The sequence below is a fragment of the Limanda limanda genome, chromosome 5, assembly GCF_963576545.1.
Source record: "Limanda limanda chromosome 5, fLimLim1.1, whole genome shotgun sequence".
NCBI lineage: Eukaryota > Metazoa > Chordata > Actinopteri > Pleuronectiformes > Pleuronectidae > Limanda > Limanda limanda.
The window spans coordinates 8,990,485-9,006,391 of NC_083640.1; the positions used below are offsets into that span (position 1 = coordinate 8,990,485).

A 15,907-nucleotide genomic window follows, 5' to 3' on the forward strand; every position below is an offset into this window, starting at 1 on the left:
TGGAAGCAATGAAGAGAAGACACCTGGACATGGTGCAAGAGCTGGAAGACAACTTCCAGATCACAGCACGAGAGAATCAGGTGTGTGTGTGTGTGTGTGTGTGTGTGTGTGTGTGTGTGTGTGCGTGTGTGTGTGTGTTTAAGTGTGTGTGTGTACATGACAGTAATGGAAAGGATGCTGTGTTATCAGGAATGGACGGTGCAGAAGGTCAGATCTCATTTCCAGAACAAATTGATCACCCTGCGGAGAATCCTGGACCTGTACCAGGAGAAGGTGGAGAAGAAGAACACTGATTGGGAGAAGCGAGTTGTGGTCAGTGTTGATGTCCATGTCTCTTTTAATGTATCTCTTACTTAAGTCTCAAGACCCAAATCAAACTCATGGTCTTTCTCCCTGTTACATAAATATCTTGTTTAACTGCTGGCCTCTTGTGGTACACTTTGCTCTTCCGGGACATACACTTCAGTAATCAAACTGAAGTTTTTTCAAACTCTTTCTTTTTCAGAAGAATTTTAGGTGACATAACAAACAGTAACTTGTATAATTCTCTATTTGCTCGACCCTGTCTGCTGCAGGCCCTGACTGCTGAGAGGGAGCAGCTGATGGAGGAACAGAGAGCTGAGAGGAGGAGGAGTGAAGAGGAGGCCCTGCAGTGGCACAGAGAAAAGGTAGAATAGGAATGGAGCACCCTCTTCTGGTCACTTCACAGTCAAACTTCCTTTCCTATTTATTACACAGACATTGCTTCTCTTTTTCATTTAGAGCAAAATGCTGGAGCTGTTCTCCACCAGGCTGGACGCCCTGCACAGCCACCAGGCCTCCAGTGAGTCCGCATGCATTCATAGGCATGTGGAACCATTAGCCTTTTTATCACACCTTTATTAATGCTCTGTGACACCGAACAGCACTACAGGAGCTGCAAATGGCCCGACAGGAAGTAGGGAAAGTCCAAGAACTGTTGATTGCATCATCGCAGGAGCAGCAGGAAGCCACAGAGGAAGGTGCAAGCTCCGAGAACAAAGTACAGCAACAGACTGTGGTGGGTTGGGATTAGTTACAATGACGATCTGCTGCTCGTATCTCAGAACAGATTACAAACATATCTGGATGGTATTACTGTGAGAATGATTAGCCAGTGTCATATTTTCACGTTAACAAAGCCTTTGATCACCAGCAGGGCTGTAGCAAGGATCTGAAAAATAGTGGGGAATGACAGGGGGGAATGAACATGAACACTGCTCTATCACCTGCACCCAATGCACATTAAGTTCAAAACCTAACTAATCGGAAATATTATAGCCTCTCTATCCCAGCTGCAACTGAATGATAAACCTTTCTGATATTTCATGTTTTATATGATGTTGTAAATGCTGAGATTATTGTCTTTAATGATTTTTTATAATTGGTGAATGGACTGTGTCACGTGACCCCCGAGTTCATATAGCAGATCTTCTTAGCCGTGCTTCAGAAAGCTCCACATCTTCATTATGATTTAAGTTTGTTTTTCAATAAGATCAATCTGTTGATGTTCTTCATGATTTGGTACACATATTCACATAGAGACCAGCCCACCAGACATTTTAGGTCATAGTCAAAATAAATGAAAAAATAAATAAAAATTCTTATTTTTATTATTTGTCGAACAAGGCCAAACAATCCTGCACATGATTGTCTAGTTCTTGTGTAGAAATATAAAACAAAACAGGAAGTGGTCCGATAACTTTCCATCTGATAACTTTCATTCAACGGCATAGCTGAGGAAAATGAAAAAAATGATTGGTTCTTCCTGGCCCAGTACCCATCCCTCCCCCCAGGTTAGGATAGGTGTAGACTAGATTTTCTGACGTCCTGCAAACAAACAAACAAACCAACAAGCAGACAGAAGCTAGTGAAAACATAACCTCCTCAGTAGAGTTAATATGTTTTTGTGACTTGGGTGATTTGACCCTTTGCTTTGCTTGTTTTTGCAGGATTGCAGTGAGTCAGATCTGCCACTGGAGGGGGCTAAAGCCCGTCTGGAGGATCTAAAGGAGAGTTTGTTCCAGCGGGAGAGAGAGATCACTGAGCTGCTGGAGTCAGAGAGGAGCCCCGTCCCTCCTCTTCCTCAGCCACCCTGCAATGTTCTGCTCCCCACTCTCATACACAAGGTACATACACAACTGTGAACCTGCACATTGAACTCCTCTCAATATGACATTCTCTATATGCTCAAGTGTGAACTTTATTTTGTTTTCTTAGACATCAGTCTGGTTTTACGACCTTCTTTTACTAGTACTCAACAACTGCTTTGTTTTGTCTTTCTAGGCTCATGCAATCTGCTGTGCAGGCAGTGAGAGCCGAGCTCTTCTGGACCAGATGATTGAGCAGAATCGTTTTGCTCTGGTTGAAGCCAGAGACAAACTGGACGGTCTACAGATGACTTCAGAAGACAGTAACGACAGACAGGATAAGACCACTGACCTCAAGCGGTTAGATCTCATGGAAGCAAACATTGCATTGATTTTTGTTTATTGGAATAGCCAAAGCCAGCCTAATTATCATTAAAATTATTTTTTTTCCACATTATAGGTCAAGGGAGTATGAATCAAGTTTGTCTTTGCTCCAAGACAGAGTGAGGGAGTACGAGGTCTCTCAAATGGCTTTAGACTGCATCAGAACCGGAGAGAGCCCAGAAACAAATGGTAAATAAACAGCTTCAATCCACTGGAAATGTTACTTAGTACCGTGTAAGAGTCAGCAAAGCAGGCAGCCTGAACTTAGAGGCGACTCCTCATGAACAGCTCATTACATTAATCCACGGCAATGGCTTTTTTGAGAACACCCTTAAATTCTACATACTGGAGACAGCAAAAACAAACCTTTCTGCCGAAACCTTTTAAAAGTTTGGTTGAAAACTAGAAAGACTACATGTGTGTGTATGATGTGCCTACTGTAGGATAGAGATTTGCACAACTAATATGTGTCTGCACAGTAGGGCCTTTGTTTATCACCTGGATTTTGACGATTGAAATGATATATTTCTTTATGCTTCTATTTTGGGTTAGGACGTACACTCCTGGTTATTTATGATACTTTCATGCTAAATTCACGAAAATCACTTTACATGTACACTAATGTAATGCATCAGGTGCATCTGTTATATCATTGATTTTAAGTTTAAACAATTGTTTTACTCAGATTGTGATGCGGTCTCAGAGCTGGAGGACATTTTGGGACCAGGGACAATCCGAACCCCAGAGGGAATGAAGAGTGTTGGTCAGCAGCTTGTCTTGATGCAGGATCAGGTTGTTGTTTCTTTAATCAGACAGGTCTCTGCTCACATCAGACCTCAGGGCTGATGATAATCTTCCAGCTGCCATGTAGTGCATTAAACGAGGAAGAGATGGGCCTCGTCCTTCTGTAATGTCAGTGGTGAATCTGATCAATTCCAGCTTCCACTGTATCACTGCAGGTGTCAACTTTTGACATGAATTTAATCTTAATGAAGCATCATACATAACCCTATGATATAATGGTTTTGGTTATATTTCATGGGTTTTGATGAGAAAATAAGTTATTTTTAGGACACTATTATTCATGAGCACATATCCATTGTTGCAGATCCAAATAGAAATTCTGGATCTAGTGAATTTAAATCTGGTTTCATGAGGCGACTGTAGGACCTTGGTGGAGATCCACTTAAGTGTCTCTACTTGTATAGTTGTCTGTGAATCAACACTCTGACTTTTCCAAAGTTTACTTTTTTAATTTTCAGATTAATTAACTGAAATTTAATTGAAAGGAATTTTGTAATCTTTGCATTTGCATGCCTATTTTCATATTTTCTTCTCCAAAGCTCAAGCAAATGAAAGAAGAGAATAAGAAAATAATTGAGAACTACACATCAGAAAGGACAATGAGGATGAAGTATTACAATATGGTGGAAGATATGAAAGGTACAGAAACAAACAAAAGCTCAAAGCCTAACAAATTTTTAAGGTTATCAAGGATTCACGTTTTTCTATCCCCTCAGGTAAAATCCGAGTGTTATGTCGGATTCGGCCACCGAGCCGAATCGAGGCTGCACAGGGCGAGGCTGTGGTTGTGGATAAAGTAGATGAGTTCTCTGTGAAGGTGGAAACCGCTCGTGGGCCGAGGGAGTTTCAGTTTGACAAGGTGTTCTGTGCCGAAACATCTCAGGAAGATTTTTTTCATGACACCAAAAGGTGAGGGGAGAGATTACTTCTAAAGCAGGGAACCAATGCAGTTCACAAATTTACCATAACACACATATAATGGGCACCAAATGTGTTTCTCCACCGAAAATTTAAAAAAAAATCGAATTGATCATGAAACAAATGTAATATTAATGAAGCAGATTAATGAAAAAACCCCAGAGAGGCGTGTAATCCCTAAATCTACAGATTTAATGCTCTCATCTAAGTAGTTCAGACTCTTTTTTCCCCCCACAGACTGATCCAGTCAGCCATCGATGGTTACAACGTCTGCATCTTTGCGTATGGCCAGACGGGCTCAGGGAAGACCTTCACCATGGTGGGCGACAAGGAGCAGAAGAACCCCGGGATCTTGCCGAGATCTTTTCATGCCATGTTTGATATCATCAGGGAGAATAGCACCAAGTTTGACTACAAGGTGACGGACAGGATATCACTGGGTGGAAAGATCTTAGAGAACCTCAAATCATCTTTTACTCTCTGTCCTATATATACCTTAGGTTTCGGCCTATATGCTCGAGATGTACAACGACAGGCTGCAGGACCTCTTTGTGAGCCTGGCTGGTGAGGCCCATGCCCAGCCCCAGTCCCATGGCCAGGCCAGGCGGGTGGAAATCAAGAGGAACAGAAAGGGGGTTGTGTTCGCCCAAGGAGCAGAGACAAAGGAGGCTTCCAGTGCCCAGGAGCTCTATGCTCTGTTCCAGCAGGCCTGCGCCAACCGACACATCTCTGCCACCAGTGAGTTCTCTGTGCCGTGCCATGCTGCCTAGTTCAAGCAGGGCCCTGCTAAATGGTTTGGATTAATCGTGTTAGTTACAGTCAGTGTGAGGGGAACATCAGCTCGGTACATCATTACTGGACTGGACGTTGAGTGGCAGAGCAACAAAACTGTAAATCCAGGTACAGCGTTATAAACAACAATAACAAATAAAGGCGATTGACAGTGGATACTGGAAAGTTTATATAAGGCTCACACACTTAGAATTACTGAGGAAGAAATAGGATTTCGTGTATTTATCGGTAATTATGCAACGTCTTTCACCAGAAACTTTAGCTGAAATTGGATGATCAATTGATTTGTTGATCGTTCGTAATGTTGACTGCTGGTGTGTTGATCTGTAATGTAAAGAACGATTTCAAAACATTTTATTTAAAAAAATGAATGTACAAGATTCTGAAAATGTATTATTTACTGAAAATAGTTGTTATTTGGGGCCCTAATAATCCATACTCCTTTTTTACTGTTTATGTTTTCCAAGAAATGAATGTGGAGAGTTCTCGCTCCCATCTCATTGTTGGCATCATGGTGGAGAGCAAGAATCTGACCAATGGGAGCGTGAGCACTGGGAAGCTGAGCCTGGTGGACCTGGCAGGCAGTGAGAGAGCAGCCAAGACTGGCGCCAAGGATCACCAGCTGAAGGTTTGCTCAAACCTTATGGCCCGACAAGTGACAGTATTTCTAAGGGTCTCTTTAAATTCTCTACTCCTCTGCAGGAGGCTAACTCCATTAACAAGTCTCTGAGCGCCCTGGGTGATGTGATCTCAGCCCTGTCTGCCGAGCTGCCCCATGTACCGTACAGGAACAGCAAGCTGACACAGGTTATCTCAAAAAGCTGTGAATTCAGACCAGGGCCGGGCGATGAAACAACATGAATAATTATCGTTATATAATATTTATCAATAGCAATATGATAAAAGTTCAATATACATCAATATATTGCTTATGCATTGTGCAAACAGTGAGGAGGTTTATACAGAAAGTGTTTGTCATTGTCTGCTCATAAAGAGGAGAAGCAAAACCTAAAAGAAATAATAATGTAACATTTAACAAGAAAATTATTGCAATTATTGATATTAACTGATATGAAATGTATCAGACACAAATAACAAAGACTGTAGCAGTGAACATTAAGTTGCTAAGTCAGTGTCCTCTCCTTCAGGTGATGCAGGACTCGCTGGGCGGTAATGCCAAAACCCTGATGATCGTCAACATTTCTCCCTCAGAGTGCAACGTCGATGAGACTCTCACATCCCTCATGTAAGAAGCCCAGAGAGAGAGAGGGTCTTCCTCTCATTTATCTGTCACGTTCACAAACTCACAAATAACACCTGATCTTCCTGAACCCTCCAGTTACGCAACAAGAGTGAAGGCCATAACCAACAATGCTCAGAGAAACGTGGAGAGCAAAGAGATCGCCCAGCTGAAAGATGTATAGTGTGGTTTTCTTTTTTAATATTTTATTTTCAAATGTTCTGCTTTACAAGACATACAAACCCATAACATTGCTCCTGATACCCTGACCCACAAACAACAGAAGGAGCTCTCACAAAAGGAGCAGGTGTTTGGGACAAATAAATGTATCTTAATCTTAATCTGTATCTTAATGTATCTTAATCTATTTTAAGGTAGAAGTGAGAGTAGAATTGAAGAAAAAAAAGGTAATTAAAATATGAATGGGAACAACATTAATGAATAAACAAGAGGCAATGTAAGTAATAATATAGCTTACTCTGACGACCAAGGGTCTGTCGTTTCTGGTTACATTTTTATATCAGACCTGAAAAAGGTGTCTGTAATGTGTCAATACAGGTCAAATGGGCCTTCAGGATTTTTAAAAAGGTTTTACAATTATTTTGTAAAGGTGTGTGTGAATTAGTTTAAAGTGGAATGTAGTTATGAATTGCCCCAAAAAGTTGAGTTATGGGGAGATGGGAAACAGATTCCCACAAAACAGCTCTGCACTTCTCTGCAATGCACAAATACATTTTTGATTTGTTTCTGTTTTTTCCGACAGGTGATCATGAAGCTGAGGTCGGGACAGACTGTGGAGGAGGAGGATGTCTGAACTCTACTACACGACAACATTGCAGTGAAGTGGTTAGATTGAATCGTCTTTCTTGTGTCTTTCATGCATTGCTTCTTAGGAACGAGGACACACTTTTTAACATTTTTAACATTATATTTAGTCACGTTTATGGCAGGACGGGTGACATCACTATCAGGAACATTCAGGGGATCGCGTGCAGTTTGTTAATGGGTGCTCACTGCCAGGGCTATAGAATGAGGCCCCCACAATATGGGGCCCCACGTGTAGCTGAATAGGCAAATAGGAAGTCAGTTGGTCATTCAGTGTGCCTTCTATTGTGTGGGGTTAACTGCAATGAGTTTGGAGTCCATTATAACCTGAGAGCTTAAATCTCCAGGGCCCATGACTTGTCCCTATATTGTTGCAGGGTCAGGTCCCAGCCGGGAACAGATGCTCTCACACACGCAAAGGCCTTGTTATGTGCTTTCTTTTTCTGGTTAACTATAATTAGAGCTTTATGACAAAAGGTAAACGCTGCTTAAAATGTGACAACATTGACAGAGGACGTTTTTTTGTTATTACGTTATTATTACATTAAATTAAGTAGGTCATGCCATCAAGCATTTATTTCCCCACATGTGTCTATGCTAATGTTCTCATATAACAAGAAGGCAATTATATAATTTAAAGTAGTGGAAAGATGATTCTTTCTGCTTCTTATTGGTTTATTTTTCTCACACTAAATGCCTTGTGTCTGACTAAAACTGTCAGAGCAAATCCAAGGCTTTAAACAGAAAGTGCTTGAGCCAGCACAGCAGTTTAGCCCTGATGAGGGATAACAGTTTCTATAAGTAGGCTTTATTTTGTCTTCTTGGGCCTAATCTTAATTGTTCAGCACTTTTAATCTATACCGCGGGCCCAGCAAGTGCTTTTCGTTGTTACGCCACATTAAAGCCACTATTCCTATAGCTTTGTGCGCTGAGTTTTATTGGGTGATTTAGATCAGAGGACGTGCAGCGCATGTTCTCATGTGATTTGTTATTCTTTAATGAGGGCGATAGTTTAAACCAGACTGTGGATGGGAACAAAGTGAGGGACAAAGACGCACAGTGCTGCAGTAAGCACATGGAGGTCTGAGGCCGAGGTCTCATCCTCGGGGTGTGTTTGTTTGATCAATCCACACGGACCAATTCACGGTCAATGGTTCGCATACATGACCACCCACAGCTCAGCTGTGATTGATGACTTCATACAACAGGGGAGCTGTCACTGTGACAGGATGCTTTTGAGCAATGGTGTGATGTAACAAAGTACTTATACTTATTTAATGTATTTAAGTATTTTTTATGTATTTCAGGTACCTACATATATCAGCAAAAATCTGCTTTTTCTACTCTTTACTACTTTAATTTAACAATGCATTGTGTTACATTTTCGATCTGTTTTTTATGTTTTTATAAATAATAAGAGGGGATTTAGTTCAGTGATCAAATCAGAGCAGTAACATTACTTTTTTACTTTAAGTCAAGTATAAAAGTTTATCTGGTACTTATACTTTCATTTGAATACATGTCATTGTACTTCTTTGTATTTTTACTGAAGTAAAGTGTTTGAAAACCTCCTCCACCACTGCTTTTGTTGACAACCTGAGAATGGCCATACATACAAGAAGAGTGAGATGACAGTTACCTGGGAAATAGAAATATTACAACAAAGAGGTTAACCATTTCCTTTTTTATTTTCAAGTTACATGATTTTCTACAGAAAATGTGCATTATAAAAAGACATTGTTAGAGGCAGTCTATACTGTTTTTAGTGAACATATAACTCATTGGTTATGATTAAGGTTGCAAAATTCTGGGAATATTCAAAGCTGGAAACTTTCCATGGGAATTAACAGGAATTAACGGGAATATACAGGAATTAACGGGAATTAACGGGAATAAATGTTGTGGATAATTTATACTAACTGTATTTACCTTGTCATATACAGACATAAATATAAACATTTTGTTTTGTCATAGGCTGTTTTTGAGCCCAGAGGAAACTTTGGGCACTTGACTATATGCTTCTGCATCGTGTCATTCTTAACATAGGTCTTTGCACAGTATTTTCAAATGTATACAGCCTTTCCTTTTACATTGGATGGGGTGAAATGTCTCCACAAAAAAACACTAATGCAATGCCAGAGATATAAATAGTTAGCCAAACAATTGGAATCGTCTGAAAAAATATTTTACAATTGATGGATAAATGAATGGAAATAGGCTAGATGAACAGATGAACAATCCTCAATCAGCATGCTAATATATTTTCCCCAGTAATATCATCGAAACTTACCTGACTAGTCCTGCACACTACAGCAGGCTTCAATAGCCCTGCTGTAGTGTGCAGGATGCTGGGAGTTATCTGTGCATGTGATGGAAGAATGCACAGTGGAGGGTTGAAACTCAACGTGCAGCGTGTGCTGCATTCCATACATCTTTAAAATAGTGTTTTGAATGATGTTTTTATTGCTCAGCCTTTAATTTGCTTTTTTTTTTTTTTCAAAATTCCCCAAATTCCCGAGCTTAACTTCCCCTGGAAAGTTTCCGGAAAGTTTCCGGAAATTTACCAGAAACTTTCCGCCCCTTTGCAACCCTAGTTATGATTCCCATTAATTTCACTCATTTTAGGTAGTTTCCCCTATATACATAATAAAAGTCTTTTGTCATTATCAATTTAATGAGGAAAAGCAGTTGCTGTTAGAATTATTGCTTTGAGTTCATCTTGTCAAGAGGTCATTCAACATGTTTGCAGTTATAAATAATTGAATATCTCTGACAGTTATGATAGGACACATAAAATCAATTGGTCCTTGCTATGAATGTGTGTTAAAAACAAGAAGGAAAAGTCTTGAAATTACATGTCTACTCCCTCTCATTCAAACACCCAGAATCTATAAATATGAAATTATTGTTCTACGGCAAATTCAGCTGTTGTCAAATGGTCACTCTGCACAGTAAAGGTCAAACATCCAATTATTCCTTTTATTGTTACTTTGAAATCTTAGACAATTTAAGTCAATTTAACACCTTTTCCTGGCTATAGAGGCTAGTGAGGATAAGAGGGTTGCCAGTTTTAATCCTTGGGACAGACTATTGATCGAGTGGTCTTTAGGCCTTTGTCAGTTTACAGGTATGAATCTGTTGGAAAAGTATAAGAACGCTCAGTAGACTTCCCCAAAAGTTTAAACCCGAGTTGTTGTCGACGTAACTTTCAAACTTTAATTTTAAGGATAAAGTTCACCACAAGGAGTGTGCCCAACAACCCATTTTGTTCAAACTGCCATGCTTCTTTACATTTATCTTATGAAAATAGAACCACCTAATTTCACGCTTCGCTGTCCTCTTTATTTCGCTCGAAGACGTCTGGGACTGTATCTAATCTGAGTGTGTGGGAGGTCACAGTGCTGATGGGAGAGGAGGAAGAGGAGGTTAAAAATGTCTCAATATACACTTTTCTACACTGTTCCCCAGGCGGCCACTGGAGGAGACTATGGATGTGGGACAAGTTAGCTCGGCAGTGCATCCCTCCGAGCGACATTAAAAAGGAGGAGGAGCCAGTGAAGGGATGGGGGTTGAAGACGGGACCAAGATGAGGACATGAAGGGGATGAGGAGATGAAAGGGAATGCAAGTGATGAGGAGGAGTGGAAGAAAAGAGGCGAGGAGGGGAAGAAGAGGGCGAGTGAGGGTGAGGATGAACCCTGCGTGAACACAGTTTGAGGCCTGGAGCGATGATCACCGATCTGAAACAGCCTCTCTCTCCCTCCCTCAGTGTTTAACTGTAACTAATATCTGAAGATAAAGACTTTTAATGAGGGTCTGTTTTCGGCTAGTTTCATTTTTAATGTGGTGGGACAGGAAGGCAGAGGGACTTTACCCACCCTTTCAGAATAGAGGCACAGACGCACTTTGAATGACCCTCAGCCGGTTAATATTGAGTTCAATACATGAAGTTAGTTTATATTAAATTACATTAATGTCCATTTTTCAGTGTCTTACATCCAGTTTGATATATATAGTATACTTCATCTTATGTTGTTCATATTTGTGCTGATTGTTTTGATCACATTTGCCAAAACAAATATTCCAATCTATGAACAAAGGGAGGTGTTTTATTTCTGAGGTGTGATGAAGGTTTGCCAAAAAAACAGTGGCGAATACAAAATAATTAGTATTTGTGATATTCCAAAACGTCCACACAGAGCATAATCTGGGGTTTTGAAGATCTAAAACCTGGAGGAGATGGTGATACAGTATGGACGTGGTTTCATCGTCAGACCAAAGTCAGTGCTGAGATCCAGCTCCTGCCCCGGGATGTTTTCAATCCGCAGCCCGTGGAGCAGCGTGGTGAGAAACACAAACATCTCCAAGCGAGCAAATCCATCCCCGAGACAGCGTCTCTTCCCCATGCCAAAGATGAGAACCTTATCCGTCAGCGCCTTGTTGAGGAGTCCTGATGGACCCAGGAATCGTTCAGGGCGAAATGCGTCCGGGTCGCCCCATGGATCACTGGGACAGAGGGAGAAACATGAGGACCAGTCATGTGCACCATTTCTTATAATTCACAACATACAGTGTCATGTTAAATCCAAAGTCACGATTAAGTGATGATTGCTTGTGGCTACTCACACATCATGATTGACTTGATACTGGTTGATGAAGACACATGTGTCCTTAGGAATGAAATATCCATTCAGGGTGATGTTCCTTGTGGTGCTAAAAGAGCGGAAAGCGTGAACGACTAGAATGGCACTCATCAGCTCCCTTATGATGATCCCTTAAATTCATTAGATCCTGATTTTTATTTGGATCTGCACTGAATTGCACACACTCGAGAACCAGGAAAATGTTTAAAAACACCCTCTCACAATGTTAAAGAAAAAGATTCCTGGATCTGCCCCAGATTTAGATCCATACCAAAATCCCATGTGTCCTTCCTTGGTTCATGTCCCACCCCTCCACAAAATTGTACAGAAATGGGTTTTGTGTAATCCTGCTAAACAACAAACATAACATGCTTTGCAGATATACAGATCTTTACTGTACACAAAACGTCTGTCTTACCAGTGAGGTATGGTGAAAGGGATGTAGGAGGCATGACGAAACACTTCATATATGAACGCCTCCGTGAAAGGCATCTTGGTCTTATCTGAAAACCTGGGCAATCTGGCTGTGCCTATGTGGTCATCTGCAAGAGAAAATAACTATTCCTTTAAGTTCCAAAACTGGTGAGTGTTTGCACAAACTTTAAAACAACATATTTCTGAGGGATTTTTGAACATTGTCGGTGAATGTTGAGCAATGAAACATCGCAAATAAATATTTCACTGCAAGACAGAGTGCTTTCGAAATAGTAATAAACATAGTAATCTTATGTATATGCAAAAAGGATTAACACTGATTCATTTTTACAAATATTTCTTCAAGTTACCACAGGTCGTTGCAACATAAACTGGACACATTACAACCCCTCGGCTACGATGCAGGTTCAGAGCTATTGAAGCCGGGGTCTGCAATGACATCAAATCATTCTATAGCTAATTATTTCTTCTGATATAACGGCATGATCATTAGTTTAATTAATATCTAATATGTTTCTCGTATTAATTCACTAATAGGTTTCCATTAAAGTGGAGAAACTGCTTTAAAGAACAGAATGAAAAGCTTCTCAGTCAATTCATTGTATTAATTTTAACTTAATTAAAGTGATGCCTAAAGTAGGTGATGAGGATGAATCTATATGTGTTCAATGCCTTGCGTGTTACCGTCTTTGTGTTGGTCTGGTTCAACTCTCTAACCTTTCTGTCTGTGTTTCTCTGGCAGTTCGTGCCCCCTTTCTCTCTCTCTCTCTCTCTCTCTCTCTCTCTCTCTCTCTCTCTCTCTCTCTCTCTCTCTCTCTTTTCCTGATTCAGCCTGGTTCTTCTCTAAGTGTGCCCCCCTCCAACCCATCCCACCTCCCCTCTGTGAAAAACGCAATGTGCCTCGGAACAGAAGACAGCAGCACTTCTGTCAGCAGACTTCAAAAGTAGCTCTGGCATCAGCAAATTGGATTGATCTTTTGTGAGTTTCTCTCGTGGCTGTCAGATTCTGTCACGAGGGGAGGGCAACCGGGTCCACATTGTGGGGTTTTTTTGTTACGGTTATGATTTTGCCTAAAATGTTGATGTTTGACACTTCCTATTAGACTTCTGTGCCCGGCTTCTCCTGTGATGATGATACACAAGTTAGAAATAGATGCATTTTCACATGTTGAGGTCATCAAAACCTCACTATTCTGTTTTCATTTTTTTTATGTCTACTAGTTTGTTATCACCAATAAACTCCCAGCCCCAATATCTTCTCATTAGTTAGGTAATCAATAATGTTATATTATTCTTAATATATAATATCAAAACACAAGACAGTACCTATCTCCTGCTGGATTCTGTCCTGGACGTCAGGAAACTTGATGAGGTACAACAGGCTCCACTGTAAACCAGCAATGATGGTGTCAAATCCTTCAGAAAATAACAAAGAACACTACTGCAATGAAAATAGATCAATGGTTTTGATCAGTACGATCCATTCCATGACATTGCCACAATATTTGTAATCCATAAATGTGCTTTTTCTAACCTGCTCCAAAGATGTCTATAACCGTGTGAATGATCTGAGAGTTGGAGAGCACAGACGTTTCCTTATTTTCCTCCCTGTCCTCACAAAGTGCAATCAGAGCGTCTGTAATATCCCGGATACAGTTCTGCAATCACTCACACACACACAGACACAATATGACAGGACATTTAATCATGTTTGTAATCATCACCATCACATAAGCATCAAGCTTTGCTAACAACAGGGTGAATGTGATTGTGTAGAGATGGTGGTTACAATTTTAAAGGCAATAATTAGGGAAGAGACAGTATAATCAGTTATGGTACGACGCGTGTCTTCCACTGGGTTGCCAATTCCTAATTAGAGTGTGTGCGAACATTTTATCCACTCTGCACAAGAACAAAGGTCCCTCCCAGGGAACTTGTTTGTTATTTTTTTGGCTGCGGTCGCACACACAACTACTCCTGCATGAGTGCAATGACAGATTAAATAGTGGGCAGCAAATTAGTGCGACAGATAAAAAGAAATTAAGACTTTATATTACATTATCCACCACATGGGACCGTTCTAAATAAATAATGTTAGTATTTTGTGATCACCTTGCAATAGATTGACATGGGTCAAGGTACAAACCATCCCAACAGTAATATTTAACCTCTCATTATGGTGCCTTGGTCTTGATACTCATGAGATATGTTTGTACTTTTCTTTGAAGTATACCTTTTCTGTTGTGTGTCCTTCAAAATTTAAAATTTTGGCTTCACTAATGTACTTTTCTGTATAGTGTCCAACAATCATCACTCAAAATATGTGATGAACGTTGGTCCTGAAACACTCAGAAGCTGATTTTGTTTTTCAAGAAATACTGTAATATCTTTGTGTGCAAAACAATAATGTGTTTTGCATTAAATTGTAATCATGCATTTCTTTTGCATAGTCCTCCATCTTAACTGATATTGATATAGTCTACCAGTGAGTATACGGGTCTTCTTACCCTATCAAAGGTGTTGATGTGCTCCTCAATGCTCCTCTCCATGAATCCATTCATCCTCTGAATGTGCTGCACCATCTTCCTCAGAGATGGACTCGGAAAGTAGCGAAACACAGGGAAAAAATCTGCCAGATTCCCTGCTGCAAAGATCCTCAGGACCTCGTTGTTGATGTGGACAATAGTGAGAAACTCCTTATCATTATAGTCATACCTTTTTCCAAAACAGAGGGCACACACAACATTTGCCACTGAGGTTACCAATGGTATCACTGGATCTATGCCCATCATATCTTGGCCCATTTCCCTTTTAGCAGCAGCCTGCTCCCGAAGCACCTCCACCATCTCAGCAGCCTCAGCACAGACATGCTCCTCCAGCAGGCAGGTGGCACCAGACCCCCTGGGCTCAGTCTCGGAGAAAGACCTAAGGGCGTTCTTGCACAGCTTCTTATGGAGCATCCAGGCCGGTCCGTACTTCTCACTGAAGGTCATACTGGTCCCGTTGGCCACAGCAGAAAAGGAGAAAAGGTCAGGCCGCCCTGCAAAAGCATCCCCCTGTCGGACCAGTGCCTGTCTGATGGTGGAGTATCCGCTCAGGACCACAACAGTCAAAGAGCCCAGACGCATCTGAGGTACAGGAATGATCGCGTGATAGAATGAGCAAATACCTCATCATTAGACCATCTTAAATGTTTCACACATTTAACTGTATATACCTGGAAAACATCACCATATTGGAGCCTCAGACGTGTTAGAGAAAGATGCATCTGGTCCCCCATCTGGAGCAGGTTACCGACAAGGGGCCACGGTGTGGGGCCAGGAGGAGGAGGATAATTAGTGTGGTCCGATTGGGAAGTGTGTTGATGGCTCTTTCGGCCCCTGAGGGCCATCAGGAGGATGGTGAGAAGACACAGTCCAACAGTGACACTAGAAATAGAAACGCATGGGTTCTCCTTGATGGGCAGAATCCCAAACGTCAGTTTCATCTTGCTTGGTAAACTGCAAATACTGAGACATAGAGGATGGAAGTGAAAACTTGTGTTTCAGAGAGGAAAGAGACCAACATTCAATTAGTTTGAAAATGCAGAATGAATTTTTCTACAAAAGATAAAAAAAGTATTCCACGGAATTAAGGATGAAAACAAAACAAATAGACAAAGATAGAAAAAAAGAATTATCGGAATCAATTTTGTAATAAAACTCACCATGTAGGGTCCTGTGTAAATTTGGTGTCAATCGAGTCAGAACAGAGACTGAG

At 40.8% G+C, this 15,907-nt stretch overlaps 2 protein-coding genes across 2 annotated transcripts; one reads left to right on the forward strand and one right to left on the reverse strand.

Annotated features, from left to right (window-relative positions):
• The first annotated feature begins 3,916 nt into the window (after window positions 1–3,916).
• On the forward strand, window positions 3,917–7,060 carry LOC133001478 (uncharacterized). The gene is made up of 9 exons (XM_061071052.1): window positions 3,917–3,935; window positions 4,013–4,205; window positions 4,452–4,632; window positions 4,715–4,952; window positions 5,474–5,634; window positions 5,709–5,813; window positions 6,155–6,252; window positions 6,346–6,424; window positions 7,010–7,060. The coding sequence occupies exons 1-9, from the start codon at window positions 3,917–3,919 to the stop codon at window positions 7,058–7,060; spliced, it is 1,125 nt and encodes a 374-aa protein (XP_060927035.1).
• A 4,233-nt stretch (window positions 7,061–11,293) lies between these two features.
• On the reverse strand, window positions 11,294–15,635 carry LOC133001889 (cytochrome P450 1A1). Its single transcript, XM_061071598.1, has 7 exons — window positions 15,366–15,635; window positions 14,656–15,276; window positions 13,683–13,806; window positions 13,475–13,564; window positions 12,132–12,255; window positions 11,697–11,783; window positions 11,294–11,576 (listed from the first exon to the last, which is right to left on the reverse strand). Exons 1-7 carry the CDS (start codon window positions 15,633–15,635, stop codon window positions 11,294–11,296), a joined length of 1,599 nt encoding a protein of 532 aa, XP_060927581.1.
• Between the last annotated feature and the right edge of the window lie 272 nt (window positions 15,636–15,907).